Source organism: Aulostomus chinensis, chromosome 8, assembly GCF_037954235.1.
Source record: "Aulostomus chinensis isolate RoL2024-O1b breed Wild chromosome 8, RoL_Achi_v1.0, whole genome shotgun sequence".
NCBI classification, from domain to species: domain Eukaryota; kingdom Metazoa; phylum Chordata; class Actinopteri; order Syngnathiformes; family Aulostomidae; genus Aulostomus; species Aulostomus chinensis.
In genome coordinates, this window is record NC_141327.1 from 14,284,464 (window position 1) to 14,301,284 (window position 16,821).

Genomic DNA, 16,821 nt, shown 5'->3' on the forward strand with positions numbered 1-16,821 from the left:
TTAACGGTGACAGTTTAGGTCGAAAAAAAAATCTGTAAATTTCTTGAAATGTTTCCCAACTACATGTGACACAGTTGTCGTGCCAGAAATTAAATAACATTGCAAATAGCAGGAGTGTGCTCCGATATATTGAATTTACAACCCATAACTATTTGCCAATAGGGCATAGAGCACTCGCTCATGTTTTCATGGACAATATGTACAAGAGAGTAAAGCAGACAAACACAGCCACTAGTTTGTCAAGGGTACGTTTTGTCATCTTAGGAGTAGCGTGTGTGTGTGTGTGTGTGTGTGTTGAGGAACAGAAAATCCGGAAAAGCAATTATTCTTGGATATCAGCAACGTATAAACATACTGAAATAAAACATTCGAATGTCACAACATGAAAAGCTGACCAAACCCTCCAAGGCCTAAGAAAAATGTTAGACAATCCTTTTATTCTGAGTGGAAAATGCAATATTTTATGATATTTGCAACAACGCTGTTGTTAAGGCCTGGTCAGGTTAAGGGATAAAATCCATGATTGACAGATAGACATTTGGGTTCAAATACTTGGGTTCAAAATCTTTCTTTCTTTTCTTTCTTTCTTTCTTTTTTTTTTAAATGCAAGAAAAAAGTCTCACAGTTTGCCTGGGTTATTGCAGTTCATGTCTTTTCATATGCTTTCTACAGAAAATGCTCATAGACTAAACAGACGTAGGGAAATATCAAACTAATTGCAACACAAATGGATTAAGGGTCTTTCAGAATTGGAAGCAGTCGCATCTTTAATCACAACTCTCTTCAAATTCTAGGAATGTACCAATCTAACACTGGCAGCAGATATCTGCTTGGTACATACAGATACCCGACACTGCATCAAAACAAATACTTACAGCTGGATTGGATACCGATGAAAATACAGCTGACAAATGAAATGTAATTCTACAAGCCCGTGAGCCAGACAGTATATCCATTCAACATGAGTACTGTTACTCGGTATCGGCTAATAAGCTAAGCACAGATACCTGCATGCAGTAGGTATCGGGACTGAAAAAGTAGTTGGAGCATGCCTAAAAAAATTCTATAAAAGTATCCAAATTTCAGCTAGAATTATGTTTATTCTTGAAAGTTTAAAACTGCATATATCAGGTGACCACCTCCCATAATGGTGCTCGTGGGGGAAAGTCACAAGTTCAGACACTCAATCCATATTTTGGCTTGTTGGCTACAGAAATGAACTCGTTTTTTTCAACTGGATACAATTCAGTTTTAAATTAAATGTATTAGAATAGACAACATATTCAATCGACACATTCCCCTCCATACAGAACAAACTATAGATTACACACACACACAAAAGTATATTCAAGACATTGCTCTAAAAGGAAGCAAGGTCCTAGAGCCTGCAGCTGCTATGGCCTTGGCAGCATTTCGAGTGACACTAATTTACTGATGTTCAAAGGTCAACAACTCTGGGGTGGCTGTTTTACTCTCACCAACATGACCTGACCACAAGAGAGGGGAAGCTGTACTCAGTACTCACTATCATCATATACCTTAAATGTATGGACATTAAGTCCGACAGCGTTGTCAGAGTTGACATCACCTGAACACGAACAAGGGGGGAGCCCCAACAGGAGGCTCATTCATCAGCAGCAACACCGTGGCAGGAAATGATGGATGAACAGAGGCATGACTGCGCTATTCGACCTGTTCCTGCTTGGACTCGACTCTGCCTAAGACCAGAGCTGGGAGGGATATCAAGGATGGAATCTATTCAGTGTGTCGGCATCTTTTAGTTGTGTCAGTTGGACATACTGGTGCAAATATCCACGTCACTCCCACTGATGTGGGCCAGTCAGGAAGAATAATGTGGACCTTTTTTTGTTTTTTCTTTCCTGAAATGCATCACAATCTCCTTTGCCTTGCCTGGTTTCAGGTTGTTTTCAATAAATGTGTCTTTTAAAAAAAAATATATATATATACATATATATATATATATATATATATATATATATATATATATATATATATATATATATATCTAACTGACTCTTTGTAAATGCAGTTGCAATAATAGGATATAACAGAACCACCCCATTTCCCCAGTGCCTCCAGTGATAAGTAAATTTTACACAGTTTAACAGCAAATTCCAGGACCTGAATTTTTACAGCCGACAGGACTAAGGCCTTTCGTTTTGTTTTCCGTGAGACTTTTATGTAGGAGGTTCAGTTTTAAGTAGGTCTTCAAGTTGTCCGAGACATGAACTCTGAAAAGGCCAAATGCTGTGTGTAAAGAAAAAGAGAAGAGAAAAGAAGAGATGGTTTGTACTAATGAATCAAAGGTTTTGACTGAGTAACACAGACTACCACAAAGCTTTCGCATTGAACTTTAAGTGCCTGCCTTGAAGTACTAAATGTTAAGGGAGAAGCACTGGCATACTGGGACAAAGCAGGGGTGGTTTCCAAGGAAACAAGCCATAATGAGGATTTGTAAGAAACAGACAAATCTACCTTAAGATAATAATTGAACCCTTGTGCATGCTATTGACCTAAAGACAGTAGACATTATAAAGTGTCTCACTGAATATGCAAACAAAAAGATGACGTTTTACGCACTATGTCACTGTTGTTGTAATTCGCAACACTGCAAAAGCCATAGACTCAATTTATTATTAGTTCTTAAATGTGGACTGTATCTCTCACACACTTGCTTCAAAGCAGATGTTTAGTCCACTGGATTAGTTTGATCTTCAAATATGAAAGAAATATCAGTGATTGTCAAATAGCATTTATGCTTGATGGGTGGTGCAGTGGTCAGCACCGTCACCTCACAGCAAGAAGGTTCCAGGTTCGAGTCCCGGCTCCAGCACAGGATCTTTCTGTGTGAGTCTCCATGTTCTCCCTGTTCCTGTGTGGGTTCTCTCTGGTACTCCAGCTTCCTCCCACAGTCCAAAGACATCAAGAGAGGACGAAGCTGATTGATACTCTAAATTGACCGTAGGTGTGACTGTGAGTGTGAATGGTTGTCTGTCTCTATGTGTTGGTCCTGTGATGGACTGGTGACCTGTCCAGGGTGAACCCCGCCTCTTGTCTGAAAGCCTGGGATAGGCACCCCCCCCCCCCCCCCCCGTGACCTTAAACAGGATAAGTGGAAGAAAATGGATGGATGGATTTATGTTAGACTTGAAATAATGTCTAACAATATTGAGTCATGTTTCAGTTCAACTCAATAATTCCAGGTTGTGACACTATCACAGATGTGCTTTGGTGCTCATGATAATTATTAAAAATTCCCATTAAATAATCATGTCAGAATGCGGGAACAGAATTACATTTCTTCACTCTGAGTGCTGAAGCTGATCCACAATATGGCAACACTCGATGATTTCCAGACAGACTTTTATATAACCAAGAACCTTAAGGAGAAAAAAAAGTTAATTTGCTGCAGACAAAAGCAACTCAGGTCCCTTTCAATTGCTTTTGTAACTGTAAACAGATTGGAGGCTTTAACCCACAGGATATGAAGTTTGAAAGTGTACTGTACATTTTCATTAAAGTTTTTGTACATAAATAAAGGTACACTCGTTATGTGTTCCCGTATTTTCGGTACATTTAGAATTACAGTTTGCGGTTTTAGTGATATCCATGATGTCCAACTGCGGATTTACCTCTGCTTGTGTAGTACTAGTTGGTTGGGTGACTGATCATCCTTTCCTTTGCATGTTTCTACCATAAGAATTCATAATAATGTTCAATGCAATGCTCCATTTCTTTGGTGCGTGTGCAGGCGGAAAATAAAGACAGTGTGAACACATTTACAACGTACATACTGCACTCTATATCTCTATCAACTGTAATCTAACAGTGGTTCTTGTTTATGTGACTGGCTTCTTGAAATACTAAATAATCACCTCCACTGGGCATTGATTCATTGCAGATAAGATTCTAAATTTTGATCCAGTCCCACTGTCATCGGAGAGCAATTAATCTGGTCATTAAAAAAGGCAATTAGCTTCCATCTGTTATCCAAACTCCAGAGGATGGTGAAGATTAAGTGGATATCAAGGATTAAGACACACTGAGTGATTTCTATCGAGAAAAAGGCTGTCTTCAACAATAATTGGTGGATAGTGAGAAGGAGTCACACGTTGCCCAGATAATGGGCACTTGTAGAGAAAAGTGGTCACGAGGTGTGTGAAATGCCATGACAAGAATTAACACAATGAGTGTAAACATACGGCTAAGGACACTCCAGATCAGAGTCAAGTCATCCACCTAACTGTACTAGAACGTTGATAGACCAGCACCAGCATAACAACTTTGGTGTTATATTACATTTGGGAACCTTCTTTTTCTTTTTCTAGTTTAATTGGAGGGGAAAACTGGACATTTTTACGGTGCTTTAACAGCCAGGGTTCTTCTTTCACAAACGACACTTTTAATTGCACATTATTATGAATGGAGCAGGCAAACTCTTAGCCAGCTTTCAGCTGGTCTCTGTGGGTCTCAACTCCCTAATGCAGACGCCAAGTAGATAAGGGTATCTATATTACTGTCTGACTCTTGGGAAGTTGGGAAATAAATTCATTTCTCATGCTTGTCATCAATTTACCAACGTAAATCTCATGATTAGCTAAAGCTGATACAATCTGAAGACTGAGAAGCCGACACCTGAATGTTTTGTGCAATACTACTTTCACATAAAATAATCGACCGGCCAAGACCTTGTGTTTCACAGTTGATCTTTTAAGAACTATAACCATGGTACTTGACAATATATCTCCTGGTGATAGCAGAACATTTTCAGATTTAGGAAAGCTACTGATTTTATTAACTCTGAGTTCCTCTTACAGTTATTTAAATGTTTCCATTCATTTGTGCTGCAAAATTTTCAGAGTCAATTTGTATTGGATTAGCACTACCACTAATACTACCAATGCAGATCCATTAAAATATAACTTAATGGTCGCAATATTGACACTTAAGATTGCATCGACTAATGAATAATCCACTGACAATTTGATCTACAATGTAAGGAACGACTGTATTTGACCCTGCTAATCTGTATTGACGTGTCTGGGTGGATGGTGAACTTCCATTCACTTGATTTATGCTGGTTCTACCAAATGTTTCTCTAATAACCAGAGCCTGTTGTTTATAGTGGCCAAATGCTTATCTGTATGTTGAGAAGACAAAGGTGATGCAAACTAAATTTAACTGAGTTCACCCACAAAGAAAACTGAAGTACCTGTATTTCTACACCAAACCAGTTCCTTCTCCTCCGCAATACTATCCCTGTTTATTTTATGTTTCTCTCTTTTATGTAGTGGTTCAGTAATAGAAGTCTTTGATAAGTATGGAAGCAGCAGAACATATAATATAGTTAAAGGTGCCATAGAGTGGTTGAACGAGGTATTAATTCTTGTTCTGTGGTGTGATATGTAACCCCACAAAAAATGGTTGGGTCTGTAATGGCTCAGAACCTTCCTAAAAGGCTCTCTGAAACCGCTCTGTTACCATGTTGGGTTTAGAATGCGTCGTTTGTCCCTATTGGGGTCGTTTCTGACCTTATCTGGCAACCTCATTATTTATGCAAGTGCATGAGTTGAGGGCGATCGGTTGCCGTTGTTTATCTGGCAACCTCATTATTTATGCAAGTGCATGAGTTGACGGCGATCGGTTGCCGTTGTTTATCTGGCAACCTCATTTAACTACTACTTGGTGATTGGCTGCCCTCACTGTCACTGAAAAGAAAGTACTCCCACTTTCTCGGCTAACTGTCGCCGGTGCTAAGTGTGATTGTTATTGTCAATTGACAACATTCCATATCATACAACATTCGTAAGATAAGATACCAAGTAGCCACGGCCCATTCGCGGATCCAGCCATATATGCAGTGGCGGGGTGGCCGTCGGGACAGCCGGGAGTTTTCCCGGTGGCCTGGCCCCTTGCTAGCCTGCCTGGCTGGCGAGATTCCTTCCCCCTCAAGCCAGGCCAGGCCAGCTAGCGACAGACAGCGCAGATAAAACAAAGGTCTCAATTCTATCGAAGCCATTCATTCAATCAATCTGCTCAGTCAGTCAGTGCTGCTGCTGCTGCAGTCTCCAGTTTGTGTCGCGCTAGCAAGCGACATGAGAGAGCTGCACTCACTCGACTCGCTTGCATAATCGCCCTCCTCCCCCGAAATATGTGAAAGGGGTGGGTTCAAGGGGGGGGGGGGGGGGGGCACTGACTGAACTGTGACACATTGGTCCATTTTCCCACAGCCATTCAAAAAAGGGGAGATACTTCAAACAGAGGTTATGACACTGCCTGTATTCCCCACAACTGGAGGACGTTGAATAAACACCAACAACACGAAAACAATGATTTTCATTCTAGGTGACTTTTAAAAAGGCATAATGGAAAACCTTTATATCTCCTAGTCAGTAGGTGTCCATCTCATCATCACACTAGTAATAACAACATGTTCCTGTCAGTGGAAAAATTTGCTATTTGTAGCAATTGCTCTAGTTAGTTAGCAAACGTTAGCTTCCAGGAGAAAAATGGGCCCTTGTGGTCTGTCATCTTGCACCGCTGAAGACATGCTGAACCCACAGTATGTTGACCATTGTCTTGCTCCTTTGATGGTCCGACAGTACTTGGGACTGGTAACAGAACAAAACCTTGTGTTTCTCAGCCAATTCTACTGGGTACCACATCAGCGTGGGTGGACTCACCGGCTGAGAGCTCCCCGGCTTAATTTGTGTGCGACTTAAACACAACATGGAGGCAGTGTTATGCCTGTTGCTCGGTCTGTGGTTTTTCCTTCAACTGAAAGTAAAGGACGACAGACAGGCAAGGCTTCAAGCGGTGAAACAGAACACCTAAGTCAAGTATAAAAGACTTCACCAAGCGATCTACCAGTATTCCACCGAGGCCAAGATGATATGGAGTAGACGACGTAAACGGTCACCCAATCAGCTCCCCGCTATGTGTTGAAGTCACATTTAAGTCCCTGCTAGGCTCGCTGGGAACCCCAGCAGAGCAGGGACCAAAATGGTAACGGATGGTACCGTGTTGGGGCCTGTGGAAACGGGACCAAACCAACCCAACCCAACCCGAGCCAAAGTGAGCCAGTGGAAACACGCCCTTTGACGTCTTTGGACTGTGAGAGGAAGCTGGAGTACCTGGAGGGAACCCATGCAGCACAGGGAGAACATGGAGACTCACACATTAGTTAGCATAGCCTCTATTTGTTCCAAAATCGTTTGTTGTGAGGCTCGACTCTGCTCCAGTGCATTCTGTACCCTCTGCATCTCATGTTCCAACTGCAAGTAAAGGTTGTTCATTTGAATGTTTCTCCTTTCTTCTTGTGATGCAAACTGGGACTTCATGAGGAGGTTGAGTTGCTCTACCTCATGCTCGAGTTCCTGACGCTCCTTTTCATGTGTGTCGTCCACAAGCTTTATCATCTGGTTCTTCCAATCAAGCATGTCTACCAGACGCTTCTTATACCCAACTTTTATGTCTTTTCTCTGCCTCTTCAGGGAAGCCAGTTCATCCTTCAGTTTGCTGTTCTGTCTCTCCAGCTGTGTGGAACCAGATGATTCACTCTGTTGACCAACCTGCACATTCTTCCCTTTTCCTTTCATTCTTTCAGCAGCTCCTCTGTACTGGCTCTCCTTCACCTGTCTAACTGTATTTTTGTCCTGGACATACAGTTTCTTCTTTAACGTCTTCTCTTCAGTTTGAAGTCTGTTTATTTCTTTTTGCAGTTCTCCATTTGCCTTCTTTGCTTCCTCTAAAAGGAGGTCTAAAGTTTTATTCTGCCCCAGTACTTTCTTGGTTCGCTTTTTTGTTTTTTTCAACTTCGAATTAAGTTCTTCTTTTTCCCGCTCAAGCTCTGCTAGACGCAGTGTTAACTTGAAGCCTTCAATTTGGGCTTGGCCGAAATGCTTCTGTTTAGCCTCTTGATGACTAACCAGCTCCTCTTTAGCCCGGAGAGAGGTTTCCAGCTCTTTAACGTGTGCAGCGACCTGGTCCTTTTCCTGCTGCAAGACATTTAGTAACATGTCCTTCTCTTTTAGCTGCATTTTGACCTGATAAACCTCTTTCTCCATGCTGTTAGCACGTGCCTCTACGTTGGCCAGTTCCTCGGACATCGAGGATGCTTCACTGAGGAATCTATCTCTAAGATGTTGGTATTGCTCCTTCTCCTGGAGCAGAGCTTTCTCTGCTCCTGTATAAGCAGCCCTCCAATGCTCAACTTTCTCTTTGGTGTCAGCCAGGTGAGTGCAAACAGACTCAAGCTCTGCTGATAGTTTCTTATGAGTCTCCAATCCAGTTTCGAATTCGGACTTTAAGGCACTCATTTGGTCATCATTTTTCGAGACCATCTGGGTCAGATTTCTCTGAGCATCTTCCAGTTCATGCTTGAGAATCTCATTCTGAGCCAAAAGCCTTTTTTCCTTGGCTTTGCTTTTGATCTGAAGTTGCTCACGGTCTGCTTGTAGGATGCTTGTCTGCTTCTGTAATGATGAATTCTGCTGGAGCAGCATCTTCTCTCTCTCAAGCAGCATCTTCTCTCTCTCACTGGCCTCACTCTTCAACTCCTCCACTACCTGTTTCTGCTCTCTTAGATGGGTGGCGACTAGATCCTCCCGAGCGGCGCGCTCCTGAGCCAGCAGCTTCTGGCTCTGACAGTAATCCATTTCCAGCTTTTCCTTGTCTGTGACCATTGCTGCAAACCTAAGCTGGAGAGATTTTAAAGCATTTTCCACCTTCTGTCTCTCCTGAACCTCCAAATCTTGCTGCTCTTTAGTCCTCGTCAGCTTATCCATGATGGTCTTGTACTTCATGGTGGCCTCATGGCTATTCAGTTTCTCAAATTCCAGCTCACATTGGAGGTTTTGTAAGTCAAACTCCAAATGCTGCTGCTTCATCTCTTGGACAGTTTGATTATGCGTCGCTTTAATTAGATTGCACTGAAGTTCCACCCTCTCTTCTTTCAGCTGGCTAAACTTGTGTTTCAGGGAATTGAAACGACTTTTGCTGTTTTCTCTAGAGCACTCATATTTATGGAAAATAGTCTGCACCTTTTCAAACATTTCAGAGTCAACTTTGTCTTTTAAGCTCTGTATGTGTTTGGAGAGGAGAGAACCATAGTCTAGTGACTGAGAGGAAACCCCATCTGTGCTAGATGAATTTGAACTGTCTGTTTCCCTGTCTGTGCTAGATGAATTTGAACTGTCTGTTTCCCCATCTATACTCAATGTATTTGAACTGTCTGTTTCCCCCTCTATGCTCGATGTATTTGAACTGTCTGTTTCCCCCTCGATGCTTGATGTATTTGAACTGTCTGTTTCCGACTCTTGCTCAGATGTCAACACATCTATGCTGTCAGAACTACCAGAGTCTTCAGATTGAGTCTCTGGGTTTGACCTGGAACTGCAATCCTGTCCCTCATCTGTCTTCTCCATTTTCCAGTTAAAAAATGAATCTCTTTCCTCATCTTTGGACATGTCTATGTAGGGTACACACAGCACAATACAAATGCTAATATATACTTATAAAATATATATATGTGTCTTATTGCTCCTTATAGATGTGATGTCCATATATTTTGTTCCAACTTCAGTGATTCTTGGACTTAACTGAAAACAAAATGGCGGACCACGGGTTGAGTGATGATCAAAGAACATGACTGCCAGTTGTAAAGACTCATCTACTCCATCGATTCATCCATTCGTGTTCCTATCATCCAACTACATTGATCTGTGCTTGGCCAGTTGGCCTTCCAGAAGCCGGCGAGGGAGAAATTATCAAGCCACAGTTGTTGTCCAGCATGTGGAAATACTTTGGCTTTTGCAAAGATGGAGCTGTTCTAGATAAGTCACTTGCCGTTTGTAGGATATGCACAAGCAAAAGTAGCAGGAAAACCTACGGGTAAATCACCCTGAAGTGATGTTGGTTGCACTTTAATTTCTATATTAAATATTGTATTATTTTTTATATTAAAAACAAAGGGGAAAGTAGCAGGGAATCCTACTGTTAAATCAATCTGAAGAGATTCTGTTTCCTCTTTAGGTTAATTTAACTTACTGGGGTCCGTTTCACAAAGCAAGTTCATCAAACCCTGAGTTTAATCCTGATCTCTGAGTTGATCTACCCTAAGATAGAAAACTCAGAATTTTCGGTTTCAGAACAGCGGATTTGAATCATCTCAATTGATCACCTTGAAGTAGGTTCACCTGGGGTAAAGCGCGATCACGACAATTCTAAAAAGCCAGCATAAATGGAGCCCCGATTCACCGAGTCGCCATGACGACGGAGAAGCAGAGAGCTTCGTTTTTCACGTCTGTGGAGTTGGAAATCTTGAGGTGATCATATGAAGAGTTCCAACACGCGTTAAAAAAGAAGTGCAACACCGCTGTAGCTGGCGTGGAAGAACATTGCTGCTTGGGTTAATGCTTCAGTTTAAATGTAGATGTAAATTTGCAATCATGATTTTTACGGAGGAAGCTGCTTACATGGTAGTGCATTAATTTATATCGTTTAGATGCAATACCGCAGGGGAGAAATGCACTTGGCAGCAACTTAAAATGAAGCATAAAAACATGATTCAAACAGGTCAGACCATCTCATGGGGTACCCCATGTTCTGCATTGTAAATTAAATATTAAGTGGCTGTTTGACTGTGTACAATAGTTGTTTTATCCCCAACATAATGCTGGTTTCATACACAAATGTATTCATCGATATCATGTTCTGTTAAATAATTAAGCCTATTTAAACTAACACAGACTTCTACTCAGCCAACAGAAAGAAGGCAGATGCCCGTAAAACAGGCGGTGGCCCAGCACCACCGCCTCTAACAGAGGCACAGGAGCTGGCCCTCAGCCAGAGTGTAGGAAGGCCAGTGGCTGTGATGTGAAACGGTACCGATACTGTCTGGAATTGCAAGAGCGTCCCTGCGTGGTCTGATCACCATCTCCAGACAAATATTTAATTCTCTGCGCAGCAATGCTGCACCATCATCCACGGGCTCATCAAGAAAAGGACATGCCATGTTTGTTGAGAAACTCGCCAAAACTCGCCTGCTGATGAATGAATGCGGAAATCAAATGGGGGAGGTGGCTCTGAAAGTGGGCGGAGACAGCGAGAAACTTGAGGTTCATTGACAAAAACCTGGTCCGGACCAGGTTAGTTTCATAGTGTCTGTTACTGCGGTAACTGACCGAAAGCTTAAGTTACCGCTGTCTGTGAAACACGCTAGAGTTAACCCTCTTTCTCTGGTTTGAGTTACCTCCCTTTGTGAAACGGAAAACTCTGTGTTTTCCTTATTTCAGGGGTAATAGACCCCCTGTACTTTTATTGGAAATGTATTGAATATTGAAAAATGAGAGAACCCCCTGTTAATTCAACAGCATGTTCTCCCTGTGCCTGTGTGGGTTCTCTCCAACTCCCACAGTCCAAAGACATTGAGAGGTTGATTGATACTCTAAGGGTGCTTTCTCACCTACCTCGTTTGGTCCGGACTTTCTGACTTTCCAGATAGTCCGGAGCAAATTGACATATGTGAAAGCTCCACCGGACCACGGTCTGGACTAAGGGCCGAGTCTTTGGTCCTGCCTCAGGAGGTGGTCTCGGTCCGGATTATCCTGATCCAAAGTCCGCTGCTGTGTAATGTGAAAGCATTTTTCGGACTATCGGACCAAAAGCAGGATGCATGTCATATTCAAACGTCTCGTTTCCGCCGAAAAAACATAAACACAGCAAAGATGAGCCGTGGTAATACTTGGGAGGAGGAGGAACTTAAACATTCCATTCAGATATGGTCAGAGGACGAAATAAAAAATGAACTGGAGAAGACCCACCGAAACTCTGACACGTTTCGTGTTTTTTCGGAGAGGATGGGGGGGGGGGGGGTGTGACAGAACAGTGGAGCAATGTCACCTAAAAATGAAAAAGCTGAGGCAGGCATAAAACAAAGCGCACGATGCCATAAGAAAGAGTGGGGCGTCTACCAACGACAAAGTGAATCCGTGGATCCATGGTTGATGATAACTTTTTTGCTGCGACCAAAAAAAAACCGCCAGAGCACTTCCAACGCGGTAACGTCAGACGCACGCTCATCCACAAGCCAGTCAATGACGGGCGCAGACCTTGCAGTTAATGGTGTCATGACGTCGGTAGCTCCTTTGGTCCGCTTTCATAATAGCAGTGAGAAAGCAAACTTTACTGGACCATATGAAAACAACGTAACAACAACAACAAAAAAAGTCTGGATTTTGTACCAGACCATTAGGTGAGAAAGCGCTCACCTAATTGACCGTAGGTGTGAGTGTGAATGGTTGTCTGTCTCTATGTGTTGGCCCTGTGATGGACTGGTGACCTGTCCAGGGTGAACCCCGCTGCTCGCCCATAGACGCTGGGATAGGCTCCAGCCTCCCCCCCCCCCCCCCCCCGACCCTTAACAGGAATAAGCGAAAGAAAATGGATGGATAGATGGATGGATGAATCATTTCGGATTGTATCGTTCTAAATGAACCAATGTCATCCTTGGATCATATCGGTAACCGTGAATCATGACACAAATCAAATTGTCAAAATAAATCGCTACACCTCGAATGTGGCATGAATCGAATCATTGTTAAAAACACCCTGCTTTGCTAAAATGTATTGGCCTCAAAAAAAACAAACAATAAAAGCAGCCATTTGTATGTGAATTGGTGTGTATTTCTGTTGAAGCACAGGACATCAGCTGATGTGGCAGCCCCCCCTACTTGACCGGATACACATTTGTGTTGACACTGCTAAAAGAATGTGGCCACATGTGGCTTAGACCACCACTGAAAGTGGGTTCAGTGATCGAATGTCAGTGCCTCCTGAGGGTGTCAGACTTCTAGTTAGAGCCGTTCACTTGTATACACACAAGCACACACACGCACTCTTTCATTTACACTGGTGTTTATAGTTGGTAGGACTCGTGTGTGAAGTTTGCTTCTGTTTTTTTATTTTTAGCCTTCTTTATCTTCGACAGCATTGTGTTTTCTTTGTCGGAACCAGAATATTTTATTCTGTACCATACATCAATTAGCCTATCATTCTTTTCTTGTGTGGTTGTTTTTAACGGTGTGGTCCCCGTAATTTGAACCTCTCCCTGTCAAACGTAATTGGGGAGCTGTGGGAGGTGCTTCAGGACTGTCTAACCCTGAGTTGTCTGACTTCACAATTACAGGTTGTGGGTCCAATTCAGCCTCAAGGCATTGTCTGGAGGATTACGTGTTACTTTCGTGGGCTGTGCTTTGGTGACTAGCCTTTAGTCGTTTACAGCAGAACCGAAACACTAAAGAAGCAAAGTTTTGTTTTCCTCTCATTGCAATAATGAGGCAGCTAGTGTCTGCAGAGAGCAGATACTAACTGACTAATTAGTTGGGCCGATAAATTAGGAGGACCCAGCTTATGTAGTGTTGGCTGATTTGTCATTTATCCAGTCAGGAGCAGAAATAGTCTGGTACCCTGGAGGAGCATGATGCTACATGATAATACACACCCAGTCTCAAAACTAATAAAGGACAGTGTTCATCACCCACACTTCACAAAAATGTGGAGGTCTGTGTGCTGTAATAATAGACGTATTGTAAATAATAGGTCAGGCCTAACTACTGTACGTATGACTGACTGACTCAACAATTGGTGATCAGATTGCTGGCACCCTGAAGACGTGAGGGTTTGGGGGTCTAGATTCTGAGGATTATTTATACCCAACGGTAAGCCATTAAGATGGCTTTTGCACATTTCCCACAGCACAGACCTGTGCACACATATTTAAAACACTGGTTAACCCCCCCCCCCCCCCCCGTTCATTCCACAAGCAGTTGCGTTCCTATTTTTTTGTTTAGATTTTTTTTTTCCGGTGCGTGAAAGCGCAGAGGCAGTCACTAAACCAGAAAGAAGTGAATGGAGATGTCGTATAGCATTTTTTGTTGCTGGAGTTAAAGCAGAATTGAAGATAGTGAATATGTTTGTTGTATTTTTTGCTGTAGTGTCTTCCAACGTAGACAGAGCAACGTTAGAGGGTTAGGTCTGAGATTTGAAGCTGAAGAGGACAGATGTAAATTAAAGCTGCAAGCAGCATTGTTAGGGCCTGAGCCTCCGCTTGGCCGCAGATGGGTCGCTGACGCCGGCCCGAATCCAACGGTGTATTTGGCAAATCTGTAGGTCTTGTAGTTTAGGAGTTACAAGCCTGACTGTGTGTTCACACCGGACGTGAATTTGATGCCGGATCATTTTAGTCTCCATTTGTGTCATTCGCGCAAATACGCGAATTCACTCAACTGCCCAAGTAGCGAGTATTTCCCGCAATGTTTCTTTCCGCCATTTCACCATGAATATTCACAGAACTGTTGCGTTGTACCTGCCGTTGAAGGTAGAAATACGTCGGAAAACTAAATGCCGTCGTATCTGGGTTATCAACACCATCGAGAGGCGAGCTCAGCTCGGTGAATTTCACCACTCAGTGAACAGAGCTCCTCCAGGGGCTCCGTCTGGTATTTTCGGATGACGACTGGTCAGTTTAAAGACCTGCTATGTAGGATCAGTGACAGAATGTAACAAATGGACACCAATTTATTCAACCGGTTCTTGTAATATTCCACACATAGCCACAATCAACGTGTCCCCCATCTTGTCAGTCACAGTCAGCCGTGACGTCAGGACATCCTCAACGCTGACTGGCTGTCTTTTCAACTTGAATTTCACGCTGCAAATTCACGCCACCAGACTGAAAATTCACGCCATTCACGCGTTTGCATAGACTTTGAATGGAGACTGTTCGAATTCACGTTCGGTGTGAACACACAGTGAGTCTTATGCAGAGAGTGAGTGTAGAGCTGCCAGGTGGCCCTTTAAGAACCCCTCCCCCGCTGCTCTCTGCTGTCTGTGTCAGAGTGGAGAGCAGAGGAGGGTGTTGACATTTTTAGTGTGTCAAAATCAAATAGGTCTGCATATGTTGGTGAAAAGTGGAACCTAATTGCATATTTTTGTAGGGATTTTTGTCAGGAATATAGTGGTGTGCATTGTGAAGCTGTGGGACTTTTAGTTTACATCTGAGAAGCGAGTGTTTGAGAGTATGTACCATGAGAGCAGACAGGTACCCCATTGGTTACCAATGTAAGGTAAAAAGTGTCTCCCCCACTTTGAGGGCTTATAAAATCCAAACTGTTTGCGCTATATAAAAACCTTTAGCATCTTTTGATCTACAGAGTTTGCAGAGTCATGTATTGAGTTTTGGAAGCGATACCATTAACGCCCTAGGAGGCGATAGCGTTTGTTCAGGGTGCAGAATTGTCCAAATTTGGACATTCATGTCCAAATTGTGGACATCCTGTTAAAGTTAGGTCAGGGGTGTCGTGTATGATTAGTCCATCTTTATGAGACGAATTAAACGGTGTTGGTCCCATGTCTGTCGAACATTCCTACAGGCCGTGGCGGGTTTTTTGTGTATGTAGGTGGCGCTATTGAGTAAAGTGCTGGTTTTTTTTTTAAATATAGAATTTTTCGCTGCACCCAATGTGTGTACCAAATTTGGTTAGTTTTTGAGCATGTTTAGGGGGTCAAATTAAGTTTTGAAGTGGCGAGTGTGTCAAGCAAACATAATAGGGTCTTCGCCCCGGAGTACCTCCGGGCTTAGGCCCTAATTAGTGTTCACCTGAGTTCTGTGTTCCAATGAGACGCAACACAAACAAGAAGTAAATAATAAAGAGGAGGGCATGTAGGAGTAAAATCAGTTACGAGCCAGAGATCAAAGCCAAACATTAAAGTCAGGTGCCCAAAATCAAAGACTCTTGAGACCAATGCCCCCCCCCCCAAAAGAAAACAATGGGCACTGCAATAATAATACAGCAAATAATAATGCAATGCCTGTGTTCCTGCAGGAATTTATGCAGGGATGAGAAGAAGACAACACTCACAGTCCCACTTATGTGAAAAACACAATTCGCACAGGGCAATAAAGAGAAATCCTAATCAATAATTCCTGAAGGTCAAAATCAAACACTGTTAAAATGGTCTTTTTGGCCTCTGCTACAACTGTGAGACTGCTATCTACAGGGGGCAATTTCCCCAGTCAATGTGCTATTGACCTCTTGCTTTTGGCCTTTATGGTAAAATCCTTGAAAGGTTTATAAAGCAAATTTGACGGTGCCATTTTGAGTGCAACCTTAAAACTGTATTTCTCTGCCACATAAATGTCTCTGGATAGAGAGAGATGTCCCTCTCTGTCACTGTGTTAAGGTGTCTCCTGTTATAGAAGGCTCTAAATGTCACTGCACTGAGGTGAATTATTGATGGGGATAAAAATTGATCCTTTTATCATCAAGATGAGGGGAACGTTCATGTTTGTCAATGGATGGTTAAAATATACTGAAAATGTCTTCACTGGCTGTGAGGACAGTGGATACAAGGCGGTTGTTCCTCCCTGAAAATGTCAAGTGAATTCTTCTAGGGTTTGACAAATGTGTCTATTCTTACCTGGTCTGAAAAGGGTGTGAATGCCAGTCAGCTTTGTATGTAAACAGCAAATAATTCACTGAATGTTCCCTCTAAAGTGTCAATACATTTTTGCCGAAATGTTTGAGTAACTACAGACTTTGATACTTCACACAGTTGCTTTGTTCATTGCACGCCCTCCCAAATGTACTTGTGTGAAGCACAAAAAAACATCCTCGCGGATTTGATATTCTATTCATTGAAATCATCAACCTTTTGCTCCAGACAGATTCTTTCATAATGATCTCTGTGTAAATGTTTGCACATCGTTTACCTGTCAGGCCCGGCCTTCCTGGGCTTTTC

The 16,821-nt window shown here is 42.6% G+C and overlaps 2 protein-coding genes across 2 annotated transcripts in view; both read right to left on the reverse strand.

Moving 5' to 3' along the window:
* The window catches only part of prkcaa (protein kinase C, alpha, a), a 149,460-nt gene that overhangs the window by 96,050 nt on the left and 36,589 nt on the right, over positions 1-16,821 (reverse strand). The gene's annotated exons all lie outside the window — the stretch shown is intronic.
* LOC147257282 (uncharacterized) lies at positions 3,119-9,632 on the reverse strand. The gene is made up of 2 exons (XM_086211089.1): positions 5,627-9,632; positions 3,119-5,565 (listed from the first exon to the last, which is right to left on the reverse strand). Exon 1 carries the CDS (start codon positions 9,486-9,488, stop codon positions 7,194-7,196), a length of 2,295 nt encoding a protein of 764 aa, XP_086067215.1. The 5' UTR covers positions 9,489-9,632; the 3' UTR covers positions 3,119-5,565; positions 5,627-7,193.

Excerpts from the sequence above, each read along its gene's own strand:
- LOC147257282 (XM_086211089.1), bottom strand. The coding sequence starts at position 9,488 with ATGTCCAAAGATGAGGAAAGAGATTCATTTTTTAACTGGAAAATGGAG.